Source organism: Cuculus canorus, chromosome 20 (assembly GCF_017976375.1).
Source record: "Cuculus canorus isolate bCucCan1 chromosome 20, bCucCan1.pri, whole genome shotgun sequence".
Lineage (NCBI taxonomy): Eukaryota > Metazoa > Chordata > Aves > Cuculiformes > Cuculidae > Cuculus > Cuculus canorus.
In genome coordinates this window covers 10,735,532-10,752,002 of record NC_071420.1, presented here as the reverse complement: position 1 = coordinate 10,752,002, position 16,471 = coordinate 10,735,532, and the positions used below count along the sequence as shown (strand labels likewise).

At 45.3% G+C, this 16,471-nt stretch overlaps 1 protein-coding gene across 2 annotated transcripts in view; it reads right to left on the bottom strand.

The window, feature by feature from the left end:
• Positions 1 to 16,471, bottom strand: part of SMTNL2 (smoothelin like 2) — a 39,071-nt gene that overhangs the window by 5,414 nt on the left and 17,186 nt on the right. The window contains exons 1-5 of one of the 2 annotated variants that reach the window (XM_054085293.1): positions 14,496 to 14,886; positions 4,108 to 4,195; positions 3,415 to 3,654; positions 2,664 to 2,717; positions 1,042 to 1,117 (exon numbers count right to left, since the gene is read on the bottom strand). In XM_054085293.1, coding sequence (XP_053941268.1) covers positions 1,042 to 1,117; positions 2,664 to 2,717; positions 3,415 to 3,654; positions 4,108 to 4,195; positions 14,496 to 14,801 — 764 coding nt within the window. In that variant the 5' untranslated portion in view covers positions 14,802 to 14,886. Of the gene's footprint in view, positions 1 to 1,041; positions 1,118 to 2,663; positions 2,718 to 3,414; positions 3,655 to 4,107; positions 4,196 to 14,495; positions 14,887 to 16,471 lie in introns of those variants that run through there. The other variant, XM_054085294.1, reaches the window with a different exon arrangement.

Sequence of the window (16,471 nt, the reverse complement as noted above, 5' to 3'; positions counted from 1 at the left end):
ATTAAACACCTTTAATAAAAAAGAAAATTAGCCTTTCATTATCAGTGCTTGGGGTTCCTGGGGGGTAAGTCACATTCAGGAAGCACATTTGAAATTTTTACATATTATATGCAGAATGCAGAGCTCATGTCAGTGTTTCTTCACTTCTTCAAGAAATAGAGGTTTCTATTCCAATTTGTGTTTATTTGAGCCATATAGCACTTCACCAGCATTAATGAAGTAAGCCACACACTGCACTTGCAAAAGCTCCCCATGACAGAGACGGGGAAACTGAGGCAAAAGCAATGACATTGGTGTCACACATTAATTTCTGGCACAGCTGGAGGTCAGGTCCAACAGCAAGTTCTCTGGGGTGCTCGGTGTATCATGGCTCAAATATAGAAGTGCTGATGTTGGAACTAACTCAGAAGAAACGTAACGCCAAATTTGGGATAATTTTCAAGGCAGATGCAAGCCAAATTTAAGAGATTTAAATTGGCTGCCCTCCCATTTTTCTGGATGGATATTTTGCATGCAGAGGATGCCTGGATATGCCAGTAGTAATTGTGATACCATGTAATCCTATACTAAGCAACTGCGACTCTGAGTTAATCAAGAATGTGTAGTAGTCCTCAGCAAGGCATTTATCTACAAAGTAAACTCTAGGCCAGCCAAACTAAGGGCGTTTGACAACAGTCATATGTTGGTTTCCAAAAATAAGCCCAAAGCACAAATCACAACACAGCTGAGTATTTTTAAAAGTGTTTTCAAAGGGCCTGACAGCTTGCTCCTCCTAACAATAATCCAGTGCTGGCACTGAGTTTTACTTACTAACACTGTAACAATGCTGAAATCCTCAATTAAGTCTGCTTTAACTGCTCTATAAAAGATATTTATCCTTTCCCATCTCTGTTCCACATAGCCCTCAGGAATGCTCACAACCCTTAACGGGCTTAAAATACAGCACCTAGGACTCACCCGTTCTCCAAGCCAGTAGAACATACGTCCCTTGAAACTACACTGACCCCAATGGCCTAACAAAATGTCAAGAAAAATGCATACCTTTCACCAGTGTTGGTTCCACTATTCGTCCCATAGCTCACAGCTGAGACAGACTTAGTGACAGAAGTGGTATTCTCTATAAAAGCAGGAAAACCAAGATGCATTAGGGAATAAACTTCTTTTATTCTCCTTTCCTCATACGTTTTCAAACCATTTCCTCACACATAGCCACACGGTGATTTTTACTTGCCACTGCAGAAAGCTTCAGGCCTGTCTAACTCCCCATATGAGCCAGCAAGCTGGGGAGGGATTTTCCCCAGGGGTTCAGTCCTGCTGAACAACGGGTGTGCTGCAGGGAGGATGGTGTAAACACACCAGAAAGGGATGCATACCAGAACAATGCATTAGGAAAGCTGGATCATTTTAGGTCCGCATGTAGACCTCAGAGGAGGGCACACTGTCATGGACCTTTCAGAGAAAGGAAGAAATGATGCTATAGGTCAGCTTGCAGGAGACATAAGGAATCCCAGGAAATGTGCCATGATTGAGAGCGTAATTTAAATTACCTAATTTCCACCAGGAAATGTCTTAGTTTATAAAGTAACACAGACTCCACAGGTAGCAAAGGTGGCTTAAAACCAACTCTGCATCTTTCTCTCTCCCCACGCCTGAGGCTTGTCCCTCATAGCCCAGCTCTGGACTCCAGCTATGTTCTGTAAATGCTGAACAGGGTGACTTGTATAGTTTTAACACACTAAGGCCAAAGTTGCATCGGTCAGCAACTCATTTATTGAAGGCTCCTTCTATATACAAAGAAGAAAGACTAGCATCTAGCACCTCGGAAGCAAACCAACCTAATCACCATCAAAATCACTCTGAAAATGCTGAACTCTCTCCACTGCTTATAGAAGAGATGCAGATCAACTGGACTTCTCACATAAAACACCCCAGTAAATGCCAGCATACAGATGTGACAGACTTGGGACCACAAACAATTGCCAGATATTTGTGCAAGTCCCAGAGGTTTTAAGCTGAGGAAGAGTGTGATCCCTATTACAGAGCAGTGACATCTTTGCTAAATTGACTATTGAGACCACTGTGAAATACCATTACATCGTGTAAACAGGAACAGCTTGGTGACATCAATCAGAAGTTCTTTTGGATAAAGCTCAACTCATCTATTTTAACTGAAATAAAAAAATCTTTAAGACATTTTGTCCTTAGACACATTCATCTATGAAGGAGCTGACTGACTGCTGTTCTGGTTAGAGGAATTTGCTTCCACGTCCATCGGGCGGGCCCACCACTTGCCAATTGCCATCACGTTGCATTCAGTCACAGTTTTCACTTGGTTGGCTGAAACCTTTACTGCTCAAACTGTCTGTTCTGCCACACTTTTCTGGCACCATTTCCACTGCAGAGATTACCTAACAGTACATGCGTATTCCCCTGTGGAATCATGGATAAGTACCCCTCGCTTTGAACTGATTGAAAATCTGATACGGCGTGACAAGTTTCCATGATATCCAGAAAGCTGAATCTGCATGCAGTCTTGCTAGCAATTTTAGTATTTCCATGTACCTACTAGTGGGAACTACATGCTCCAATCCGAATCCCTGAGACACAGAGTACAAAATCCCTCTCAATGTGTTGCATAAGGACACGCTGACAGGAACACTCACCTCCAGTGGCAGATGAACCCACTGTTCTTGTTGTACTTGAATTCCAGGCCTTCACTGAAACGGCAGAAAAGAAGACAAAGGAAGGCTTTGCTACATTCTTAGCTTTAATAATATAAAAGAATAATCTGTAAATAATCCCTGCCTCTTGCTGGCAATTCCATCTGGGCTCTCTCTGTCATTTCTGACCCACATATAGTCTGATCTGTATCACTATCACTAAATGTATATGAAATATAGATCAAAGATTAATGACTTCAGTATGAATGAGATTTCCTTTTTTTTAAAAAAAACCCACAAACCTCAATTTAGATATAAATATGATTCTGCAATCACTCTGACTTGTGTATATGTCTGCTCTTCATCATTCCTCCTTCTAAATGATTGTTGAGCTCATTAGCCAGATATCTGCCTGACCTCTCAAGAGGCCTCAGGTCTCAAAGCACTAAAAAAATCCTGCAGATTTCCTTAAAACAGCTGGCCACGTTGAAGAGATACCAACAGTGCTAGAAGACAGGCTGCTCTATAAACTCAACTGCGTTAGGCAGCAGAAATTCTCAGCAGACGTGACCTTGTAGCCTAGAGCTCCACCCAGGGCCCACAACGTCCATGGTGTCCCGCCATGGGATAAGTAGCTGTGGAAGCCAGGTTTCATAATTACCACTAGGTCACAGGACAATCCCCACAGAACCAGTTTCTTGAAGTAAAGAAATGGGACACAGCTTCAACAAATGATTTTTTTTGTCTCTTTTACCCGACTGGTTGGAAGTTTTCACTGCCATCGCGTTTTTGCTCTTGCTCTGTCCCAGCTGGCCATCAGACACATTAGTTGTTCCTGTAGAACAGATGGTCTCTCCTGAAAACTTCTCTGATATCCTGGTTGTTGCCGTAACGGGAAGGTGAGGCATCTGTAAGGTGACTGCAGGGGCATGGGCTTCAGGGGAAGAGTCTGATCTATGAAAAGAGGTCAGTTCATGGGAGACTTTTGCCTGACCTAGTGAACAAAAACAAAAGGAGAGGAAGTAAATTTATACGCAGATTAGTAACAAAGGTACAAACCAATTTCCATGCAACAACTTTAATTTACAAGTCAGTGGAATTAGTCCACCTAGTTCTCCCTGTGGGATGTCATATCATTTACAGCACGCTGCAGGAACAGCCCTGGTGTAAATGATCCTTGCAGTAATTGTACCTGCCCTGCACAAATCTCAGCAAGAATAACTTTTTCAGATCATTAATCCAATGGTATGCTTAGCAATACAGTTAAAGTTTAAAAGTTGAACTTCTAAGTAGGAAATAAAAGTTAAACAGTATCAATGTCAGGGTACAACATCCATACTGAAACCATAATGGATTCTAACGCTTCCAACGTATGAGAGCTGCTCTCTGACTGCCAGCGTCAGGTATTTTACAAGTAGTGCCACTTCATTTCATCCCCTTTTCCTACCTGATGAAGACTGATGCCCATTTTCAATGATGGGAGAACTAAAAACTCTTCTAAACTCAGGTTTGTGATGGTCATCCAGGTCTACGCTCTGTCAGAACAGAAAACAGACACAACAGCTAAATTTCAAACAGCAGCAAAAGTTAGAAGAACATCCAGAAACACCTGCCAAGAACAGGGATTCCTCGTGCTGGTGACCACAATACAAGAAGGGAACAGTTATCCAGCCCCAAGAGCCCTACCTACAAAGAGAACACTGGCAACGGGGGGTTTGTATCGGTCTCCACATGCTCGTCCTCACAGAGCCCATGCACCCAGCTGAGTCCTTCCACTTCTGTTCGATAAAGGGATCACCATCCAATGTGAAAGTGATCAATGGAAGATTCCGCACAGTGGAAAGATTGACTCAGACTGCATAAACACTCAATGCTCTGTGTTTTTTTCCTGTTTGCCGGAGCAAAAATCACATTCTGATAACCTATGGTAAGAGCATGACATAAAAGTAAGTATGACCCTTTACTTTTACTGCTGCATTTTCATCTGCAGCTTCCGTTAGGACATATTTTTTTTCTGTGAAAAGTACCAATTTTTCCCATAATGCTTATCAATCCAATTCCAGAGAAATCAGCAAAGTATTTTTGGGGGTGGATTTTTTTTGTTTGGTTTGTGTATATGGGCATGCAAAAAATCACACGGAACTAAAGAAAGAAGAAACTGCTTCACAGACACACAATTCAATTAACACCCATAGCTTCCCACAAGCAGCGTGTACCAGCAGTGGAGTGAAATTTCTCAACAGAAAGCTAAATAAAACTTTTTCCTGGATTCTAGGTGGATCTCAAATTGCCAGATTGATAAAAAATTTTACAAATAAGTAAATTAAAAAAAAAAAATCTATCACGTGCTCTTATAAACATATATCCAAAATTCTTATAAACTCAATTTAAACAACCTTTGTTTTGTTTAAGACAGACATAAAGACTGAAGATAGATACTGCAAGAGATTTTATACTGCAGGTAAGTAAAAAAACCAAAAGAACATAACCGAAAAGGAAAGAGGCAGAGTGTATACGTGTAATAATTTGTCTCTGCTTTTCATACACAGGAAATACAGAGCAAACTGGTGGTTTGATTTTACTTATTCACTCCACAGCTACATCACAAATTATTAGAATAATTTATTTATAGGTTGGAAAAATATATCTGGTGTAAAATACAGAAACCATATCATCAACTCAAGATAAATCAACAAAAATAGTTTCTTGGAACTTGTCTGCTGTTCACCATCTGTTTACACTCATCCTAACTTAACACCAGACAACAATGTTAACACACCTTGGAGCTTCTGAAAAGCATTTAATCTTGTCAGATGCTGCAGAGTGCACGGGCTGTTTTAAATATCCATTACTTCAGATACCGTATCATTCATTACCTCAAGTCTAAATCCCAGTCAACTCCTGGTAATTACAGTCTGAGATCCTGCTGAGAATTTGTTAACTTGTATTAGATTACAGCAAGGCAGTCTAAACATAATTTTGTCAGAGTTGTGGGCTTAGAATCTGATCCTCCTCAGTACTGAAGTGTCAACCTCCCAAGTGATGTCAATAGAACAGCAGTGTCTGTAGTAGAACTTGAGCTACAGACCTACGCTGCTAAAGCTGAGGAAAATCCTTCTCTCAAGGCTGGGCCCTACATTCTCTGATCACAACGAGTACGCAGGCTTTTCAAGACTACAGCATAATTTGGAGAAGCCATTAAAGTGTAGTAAAACTCCATTAACCTGACTTGAAGATGAGGACCTACTGCCTTGTAAGCAAACAGCTTACAAAGATCTATTACAATAGAACACAGGAAGGAACGGCAGCAAGACATGAGGACACCAGGACCTGTCTTTAAGGCTCAGGATGTTATTACACTGTACACTATCTTTTAACCTGGGGTCAGATTCTCAAGTGATTTTTTTGCTGTTCAAAGCGAGGAAAACAGAGAGGATCACCTGGATATCACAGAATCATAGGATAGTTTGGGTTGGAAGGGACTTCAGAGATCATCCAGTTCCAACCCCCCTGCCATGGGCAGGGACATCCCACTGGCTCAGGCTGCCCAAAGCCCATCCAACCTGGCCTGGAACACGTCCAGGGATGGGGCAGCCACAACTTCCCAGGGCAGCCTCGGTCGGTATCTCACCACTCTCATGGTGAAGAAATTCTTCCTTACCTCTAGTCTATGATTTTCAAACAAAACAATACAAAGTTCAGCAGAGGCCAGGACACTTCTCGAAAACGTGGAAGATGTACTCACAGAAAAGATGACTTTTAAAGGTTTCTCAGCCAGGACCTTTCATTTAATTTTTTGCCTAGTTTCTAAGTCAATGATCTCCCTGGGGTTACACATGCACTTACGCTTTCCACTAGGGAAGAGCACACAGGTTCCATGATGAGCCAAGACATTCCTTAGCTGATTCACCTCTAAAATGCATAAGGGAGGCTGCTTTTTTTTTTTTTTAAAAAAAGCAAATCAAACCCACAACAGCCACTCAAAGAGCTCTGCACGACACTGTATTTTAGCAGAATGTTGCTTGTAGCCCCATTAACAAGACAGACAGATTTCCACGGATGCCAAACGAAGGCTTCACGTGCACCTAAATTAGCTGGGAGTTAAACTGTCCATTCCACAACCAGGTTAGCCCGCCTTAGCACACACTGCAAGTTCCACAAATCAAATCCATAATGAAGGTATTTAATCCAAACAAGGAGAACTTCTACTTCTTCTTATTTCCCCTCTAGCTTTCTTACTTAAAAAGAAAGGAAAATAAATTGGGTTGAGCAAGTTGGAACGTTCAGAACGTCTCACTCTTTCCCACCATCTAAACCTGTTTTTTTACAAGCAGAAGCACAACAATTCAGCTAGCCAGGCTCCACTGATTTGTGTGGGATCTCTCCCATTTGGAGGCTTCACTACAGACAGCTTTTCAGGAGAGCTCACACCCAACAAAGCCGCACTTTTTAGATAGCTACTCAGATCAAGCCCCAAAGGAGGCACGAGTTCTTTAGCTAAGCCAGTCTGCAGACTGTTTTCACAACACATCACCAGATGAACAATTTCTTTAAAATAACATTTGTCTCTCCTGATTATCAAAAATACTTTTTGTTTTTATACTATCCCCTTCCATAGGCACACGCAGTCTGACTTAATGCTGCCAAACTGGGTCTGTGTTATTGCATCTAGATGTTTTCATTTGTGAAAAGAAAATTATTTTGAAAGTTGTACATTTGTCAAGAAGCAGGTGCTATGCACGAGTAAATTCAGTTGTCACTGGCTGCCAGGATTAACCGGATGAAAAGCACACCAAATATTAATTATACAAATCATCCAGAATCAAGGGTTCAGAACTTTTATTTCTGTATTTAGTGTCATCAAGATCCTAGTCAAGAATTACTGCCCGTATCCAGAACTGAAATGAGAAGCACAGTTAATGCAGCTCCCCAAAATGTACCCGTGGCACACAGTTAGAACTGTTTAGCCATTCTGACCTGAATGCACCGAATGCCTGTGCAAAGTGTAAACACGGATCTACTTCATCAGCCGGGGGGTGGGAGGGAGCAAAATAGGCAAATGAGGTGGTTATCACAAGGATCATGTAGCATCCTACACACTGAACAGGCTTCCTAACACAGCGACAGGTGCTGCGTTCATTTATTTTATGCAAACTTGATTACCACATGTTGGCTAACAGCGCTGGGGAAGAAACCAATACCAGGGTGGAGGATGGGGAAGGCTGATGCGCCAACAGAACATGTCAGACAAGGGGAGATTTGGGATTAGATTCTACTGTGCATTTAGCAGTGTCAGGGTATAGTGCTTTAAAATCTACTTTGGTGTAGATTTCAAGCTTCTGACAAATCCATTTGGGTAACAAAACTTCCTCTAGATAGCAAATAGTAGAGGGACAGGTACCTATATCCATGCTTAATGAGAATATTCATTTGTACAACTCATATGACAACAACGGGATGATGAACTGGTGAAGCTGAAGAAAAGAAAGTTAACACTAATGTTTTCCATGTCTTACTTGGGCTTACTCTTAAAACTAACCTCCCCAAAAGCTCATAAGTCTCTATTCAATATAGGGTGATTATACCTTCCATAGTTGTAAGGCTGTTGGAATTTCTTTTTCACTGCAAAGAACTTAGACCTTAGAGATCTATAACTGAAAGCTGCCATAAAACAGGCAAATGTTGTAACCCAGCAGTGAAAATCCCACGCATTCAGAAAAAGTAAGCACCAGATCACGAGACTAGAAAGAAAAGAAATATGCTTTTGATTTCCTCTCTGAGCCTCTAAGGTGCTCATCTGTTATGTTGTCAAGTTTTGCCTGCAACAATGGTAAATTGTAGGAGGACAGATAAATGGAATTCCTCTCTCAAACGACAGATCTCAGTCATCCGAAGTCCTTCATAAAAGTACCAATTATCAAAAGGGTATTTGATCTAGAAGTGGTGTTTATCTGTGAAAGCTACACACACCAGATGAAACTGATGCTTCGCTTTGGTGAACAGCAGAACCACCACCGACTGCCGCAAAGCAAGATGTGACGCTGTTCCTCGCATAGAAAAAGGTCATCGATACATTGGAAATGAGGAATGAAGAAATGTGTGAGGAAATGCGAACAAGGCCGTGGTAAGCCAACAAGAACCGCTCCACATTTACCCCTTAATTCTTCTACTAGAAAGCCACTGTCCATCAGATAATAGAAGTACTCTCTATCCGTAACTGACCCTGTAGCTTGAAGAAAAAGCCTTGAATGCCATTAATATATTAGGAAAGCCTTTCACACATGGAAAATCACTGAAGAAAAACAGTAGAAGCACATTTCACAGAACCTTTTTTAAGTTAGACTGGATAAAAATGGACAGCAAAGAACAATTCTACCTTGGTAGCTCCAGCAGGTGCCCACAGCTATGTCACAGTGAGTTAAACCAAACAACAACAAAAATAATGTAAGTAAGATCAAGGAAAGCTTGAAATGCCACCATTCCAAAAGGACACTCGCAGGAAGTTTAAGAGAATCGTAAGAAGGAAATGGAACTACTAGACTTCCTTTATTAAGTATAGGAGTTGAGATGGTTTAGAATCATAGTATGTAATGCCAGGTGACTGCTGGATCACAGTCTCCCTGCCTGCATATCCCTTGTTGTTAGGTCTCATGCAGTTACTCCAGGCTGCCATCAGGTCACCACAGAGAGGTACCAATGGATAAATACTTGTTTTGGTCTTCCCAGGTGGTCATAGTCAGCTATTTGTCTCTCTGCTGCTCTGACCACTGCAGGCAGGTTCTCTGCAGCCACCTGTCCACACTGCACAGAAACTCTTCTGGAAGTATAAAACCAGAACACTCTTCCAGCAGCAGTCCTTCCTGACCATAAAAGCATCATGCACAACCACAAGCCCTATGGAAAGATCATAAGTGATAAAGCTCCTGCCAACACATATGACCTGATCAACAAAATAAGTCAAAACTTTAGCTTTCTAACAATCCCAGGCAAGTAGGAGAGAGGTCTCAGTGACTTCAAAAGATGTCAAACTTCAGCAAACTGCTAAGTGAGGAATAAATCCTCAGTGGTGCAGCTATGGCTCCAAGATCCTCCTTTAAAATGAATTCTTCAAACGCATTACTTTCCACCTTTGCAAAAGCAGCTCTCAGATTCTGGCCTGGCTAAAGAGCCCACATGAAGTCTGGCATCAAAATACCAGAAAGATTCACCTCCAAATCACAGTGGCCAACGGCTGCTTACAATTCCACCTAAATCAGCATTTAGGCTGTTCTATGCCAGATTTCATGGACACCATAGCAGAGGTTGCCTGAAGATTAGAACTAAAAAGAGATTTATGTCCTTAATTCTGAACTGTGCTTGGAACTACCTAGCTTCGTTTTTACCTTGAAAAACAATCTAGCAATGTTAGAAAACAATGATTCAGATGCTGAAGATGCTCAGTATCGCCAACATCCAGTCTGCAGACTTATCTCAGGTATTTTGTTAGAGATGTTGAAGGCAACAGAACCCAGCTTTTTGTTGGGATAAACGTGACATCAACCACACAGTTAAAAGAAACTCAACCAATAAGTCCTGAAGAGCGAAAGAGCACGTCTTCATTTGCTACTATTTCCAGATCAGTATTATTTGCTCCTTGTATCTCATATTTATAGAGGTATTTACTATGCTAGAAGTGTCACCAATTTTATCAGTTACATGTTTATCTGAAAATACACACAGTGCCATTTCTATTAATCCATTTGGAGTGCTTTGGTCACATAATCAGAAACTGCAAGCAACCAAGGGAACACTTTCTTCATTACAGAAAACCTGGGTGGCTGGTACAATGACCAAGGCTTGCTCTTCACCCATTTGAGGACAGCCACAACAGAGCCTTGCATGTGTGTGGTGTGCGGAGCTCTAGTTGCACCTCCCATAGTTCTCAGTACTTAAATTCCTTCTCGGTCAGCTATGCTAACTCGGGAAGTTGTCCAGCCTTCTGGGGAAAATTGCTGGGAGGGCACTGGAGAACTATCAGTACTTAAATGATCCTCACTGAACTCTCAATCAAAGCGGGAAGGTTCCAATCCAAAGAGAAGCTCATTCTGTGCTTTAATGCAGACTGACACCTAAAGCTGGATATTGCTGTAACCTCAATGCAAGAGTTCACAACCTCAGCGCAGGAGTTCACAACCTCAATGCAAGAGTTCACAACCTCAACGCAAGAGTTCACACACGGTGTGAAGCACATATTACAATGGAGGCAGTAGTGATGGAGCAGGTGAGATATATAAGGAACCCCCTTGTCCCTCCCATGTTGCTCAGCTGACGTCTGCTTCTCACAATACAAACAAGCGTGCATGGCTCCGTGGAACAAGAAGGAACAGATCTGACTGTTGTGTGTATGTGGGTTACTTGTCACGTGGGAGAAAAGCAGCAATTGTCATGACTGTGTTGGAGCAATGCATCACGCAGCAGCTTTACCTTTCCCTTTGCCCAGCTGTGGGAAGTCCTGTGTCCCCATGCCTCCATGCTTGAGTCAATAAGAATGAAAGGGGTTGGAATGCCACACAGACTCTCTGGTGGTTTCCACCTATTTAACTTGGAATTCATTTCATTTCCAAGCTTTTATCTTCCACCCCCCAAAGCCTGGATAGAACATAGACCAGCTTTTCAGGCTCCAACAGTTTTAAAGACTCCTTAAGTCATGGCTTAATCAAGATTACATGAAAATAAGCTGTGAAAGGCAAGTCTCTAGAATTGCAGTTTTATGCGACTGAAGCAGGGTGCCCTGTCTAGCTGCCACCTCCTGGTGTCGGGGACTGTACAGGAGCTCTCAACTCTTTCCACATAGCCAGACACAGAGACAAAGTACTACACAAAATATCTCAGTGTCAGATGAGTTTCCCCACTAACTGAGGTTTTACAAGGCTCCACTACACTGCAGAAAGAGGTTTATCACTGGGAGGAATTCATGCCTTTGTGCTAGTTTAGGCCATGGAGACCATGACAGCTTGCATGAGGCCCACCTCTTGGGGACGAGTGGCAGCAGTGTGGGACAGCAGTTGTACAGCAAAACTGTCTCACTGCAGGACACTAAGTCGCTATCTAAGGAAAACATGTTATCGCCTGCTATATGCCGAGTGTTCCCTTTGTGAGCTTGCCAGCTGGCAAACAGCATTGCTGGCATACAGATCGCCTTGAACCCAGTCCAGAAAGGATACACCGATATTTGAATACATATACATATTGATAGTGTAGACTACCTCAGCTTCTCTTCCTATTTCTGACCACACTGAACTGACAGGTTGCTACCACCCTGACCAAGATCTCGGTTCAACCAAGCAGTGCCATAACCAGGAACACCTCCTGCCGGTATCAGGGTGAATACCACTTCCCAGAGCATCTCCCAAAAAATAGAGACCTCATCAAGTCTCCACAGGTCTCTGAAAGGAGGCTGTGGTGAGGTGGGTGCTGTTTCTTCTCCCAAGTAAAAAGTGATACGACGAGAGGGAATGGCCTCAAGTTGCATCATGGAAGGTTAAACTGGATATTTACTGGATTCTTTACTGAGAGAGTGGTGAAGCACTAGAAGACACTGCCCAGGGCTGTGGTGGAGCCACCTTCCCTGGAGGTGCCCTAGCTGTGGAACTTCAGGACCTGGTTTAGTAGGGACAGTGGTGTTGGGCTGATGGTTGGACTGGATCAGCTTAGAGGTCTTTTCCAACCTTAATGATTCCATGATTCTATGACAAGCCCTCTGCCCAGCCAAAGCAGAGCTCATCTCCCTGCCTGCTCCCCATGGCAGTGCAGAGCCTGGAAACCCACACTTGCTCCCCCACCCTCCTTCGGTTGTACCCCTGAGCAAATATGAGCAGCTACGCAGAATGCAGCGTCCCTACTAACACCTAATCTAATCATGGGAGTTAATGAGCAGTAAAGTTCTCTCCTTTTGTGATATTTAAAGAACAAAACAATAGGAAAGCACGAACACTGCAGACGAGCAGCATCTTGCCAGTACTTCAGGAGCCAAAAAAATTCATAGAATCATAGAATAGTTTGGACTGGAAGGGACCTTAAAGATCATCGAGTTCCAACCCCCTGCCATGGGCAGGGACATCCCACTGGCTCAGGCTGCCCAAGGCCCATCCAACCTGGCCTGGAACACCTCCAGGGATGGGGCAGCCACAACTTCCCTCGACAACCTGTTCCAGTGCCTCCCTCATTGTGAGGAATTTCTTCCTAATATCTAGTCTAATTCTTCACCCATCCAATTTTAAGCCATTCTCCCTTGTCCTATCACTACAGGCCGTTGTAAATGTCCCTCCCCAGCTTTCTTGTATGCCCAAGATATGAAGAGAAGTCTTATTTTGAACTTTCTATAGAAACTTCAAAGGAGACCAGATGCAAGGAAATAGGGTAGGGGGCTGCTTCACAGACCTCAGATTAAATAAAGGACTATGGGAGCATGTGCAAAGGAGGAGGACACCTATTATAATTAGTAGCGGGGAATGTGATTAATATGCATAATTGCAGGAGGGACGGGCGTCCCTTGGGAAGGGACTGTTTACAAAGGCTTGGAGTGATAGGATGAGGGGCAATGCCTATAAACTGGAGAAGGGCAGATTTAAACTGGACATAAGTAAGAATTTCTTCACAATGAGGGTGGTGAGACACCGGCCCAGGCTGCCCAGGGAAGTTGTGGCTGCCCCATCCCTGGAGGTGTTCCAGGCCAGGTTGGATGGGCCTTGGGCAGCCTGAGCCAGTGGGATGTCCCTGCCCGTGGCAGGGAGGTTGGAACTAGATGGGCTTTAATGTCCCTTCCAACCCAAACTATTCTATGATCCTATGATTTTTACAAAGAGAAATATAATACATATGTATAAATTCAGTGCATAAAGTACAAATTCAGTGCATAAAACCTCTGCTACTCGTAACCATCAGTACATACAGTAGGAGGATTGATTAGTATATGCAGTGCCAAATTAAAAGAATGCCTGTTTGTTAAGCCCTCCAGCTCCTGTTAAGCACTTTCTTTTCCTTATTTTGGTGACCCCACCTACCACCACTCCTAACGACTATCACTGTCCACAACTATCTGAAAGGAAGTAGTAGAGAGGTGGGCGCAGGTCTCTTCTCTCAGTTAATAAGACGAGAGGGAACGGCCTCAGGCTGTGCCAGGGGAGGTTCAGCTTGGACGTTAGGAAAAATTTCTCCACCAGAAGGGTTATTGGGTGCTGGCAGAGACGCCGAAGCCAGGTCCCAAAGTTCCACATCTAGGGCACCTGAGGGAAGGTGACTCCCCACTGCCCTGGGCAGCCTCTTCTTTAGGCTTTATATGAGGAACATTAGGTTTCATATAAGGAAGAATTTCTTCACCATGAGAGTGGTGAGGCACTGGAACAGGCTGTCCAGGGAAGCTGTGGCTGCCCCATCCCTGGAGGTGTTCCAGGCCAGGTTGGATGGGCCTTGGGCAGCCTGAGCCAGTGGGATGTCCCTGCCCATGGCAGGGGGGTTGGAACTGGATGGGCTTTGAGGTCCCTTCCAACCCAAACTGTTCTATGATTCTATGATGCCAGTGCTTCACTCTCTTGGTAAAGAATTTTTTCCTCATATCCAGTCTAAACCTTCCAGTCTAAACCTTCCCTGGTGCAACCTGAGGCCATTCCCTCTCGTCCCATCACTCGCTACTGGGGAGAAGAGACCAGCGCCCACCTTTCTACAACCTCCTTCCAGGGAGGTGGTGGAGCCCCCACGGCTGGCAGGGGTTTAAGAGCCGGGGAGATGAGGGTTTAGCGGCCAGCTAGGGTTGGGCTGGATCTCCACGGTGTTTTCCAAGCAAAGCAGGGCACTCACCTGGCTGCGGCCGGTGAGGGCCAGCCTGGCGTGGCTGGAGAAGCTGCCGGCGGGTTCCTCGGGAGCGGGCAGCCCCGCCGATCGGCCCAGCAGCTCCACCTGCCCGGCCAGCCGCTCCAGCTGCGCCCGCAGCCGCCGGTTCTCGTGCTGCAGCTCGGCCACGGCGCCGGCCAGGGGGCTGGCGAGGCGCAGCACCTCCTCCACCTGCCGCCCCACGCCGCGCTTCAGCGCCTGCAGCTCCGCCTGCAGCTCCCGCAGCGCCTCCCCGCACCGCGCCCCGCACGCCTCCTCCGGGCCGCTCGACATGGCCCGGGCAGCCGCTCCCCTCTCCTCTCGATGGATGCTCTCCCCTCCCGCTGCCTCCTCTCTTCTCCCTCTGGATCCCCTCTCCCGCTGCCTCCTCTCTTTTCCCTCTCGATCCCCTCCCCTCCCGCTGCTCCCTCTCTCCTCCCTCTGGATCCCCTCCTCCCTCTGGATCCTCTCTCCTCCCTTCGGATGCCCTCTCCTCCCTCTGGATCCCCTCTCCTCCCGCTGCTCCCTTTCTGCTCCTGCTGGATGCTCTCTCCTCCCGCTGGCTCCTCTCTCCTCCCTCTGGATCCCCTCCGCTCCCGCCGGACTGTGCCCTCCCCGCGGAGCCCGCCCCCAGCCCGGCCCCCCCGCAGCCCCCGGCACCGCGCAGCCTCTGCTCCTTCCAACGGCGATCCCAGGGGAGAAGGGGGAGGGAGGGGGGCTCGTTCGCAGCTGCCCCGGCTGGGCGTGCGGGCTGCGGGAGAGGAGAGGAGGGAGGACAGGACGGGGGAGGAGCTGGTCCTTCCCGGGCTGATTGCACGGTGATGCCAAAGTAAGCACAGTTCATCTCTACCCGAGGGAGCCCTGAGGCAAAAAGCAGGGAAGAACCCTCTCTGGGAGAACAGCCCTCGGTGCCCTCATGCACCAAAACTGTACAGAACCACGGAATGACCCGAGTTGGAAGGGACCCACAACGATCCTCGAGTCCAACTCCTGTTTCTAGACAGGACAACCCCAACATTGACACCATGTGTCTGAGTGCATTGTCCAAATGCTTCTGGAATATTGCTAGGCTTGGTGCCCTGACTGCTTCCCAGGGAAGCCTGACCAGTACTCCACCACCCTCTGGGGGAAGAACCTAATACCCCACCTAACCCTCCTCTGGCCCATCTTCCTGCCATTCCCTCAGTCCCATCACTGGTCACCAGAGAGAAGAGATCATCATTCACCCTCCTGCTCAAGGCTTTCCCACCTTGGGCTGCAATTCCATGGACATTAATCTTAAACTGCCAAATCATCCAGCAGCTCCATTGTGTGTGCATGCGGGATGAGAGGCACATCCATGTTAAAGCATCCAGAGCCACGATGGGGAATGCTCTCGGGTTTGTTCTTCGTTGCTGTCGCAGCAAAAGCCATCACCTCCTGCACAAAGCCTCACAGGAAAAGATCTGTAAGACTCACACCACCAGAGTGAGCCTCCGTACCTCCTGCACTTGTGTCAGGAAGCTACAACTTTTCCAGTACCATCCAAGATTTACTGACTCACTGCCTGTCTCAGGAACACTGCTTTCACACGCAGAACTGATTCACTTCCAGACATATCTAGGAGCACGCCCGGCCTCCCAGATGTTTGCAGAACACAACAGAGATCCCTGCGGGTCTGTGTTGGAACTTCAGGAGTGAAGCAGGACAAAGACGCATGTTGTCATTTAAAGCTTTTTACATTTGATAACTCCTTATGTACAAACTTACTCTCTTCTGTGGACATGTGTACGCATGTGTATTTGTATGTAATACTCACCCATTTATCTAATCTATTGATAACTTCAAATACCAACTCCTTGCTCCCTTTTTTCCACTAGCACTATCTGCATTCCTTTTCCCTGCCCTCCCTTTCTCTTTGTGGGACCTATACTGCTGCAGACAAATGCCAATGTCCTACAAGATAATGGCTGCTTTCTTACAGA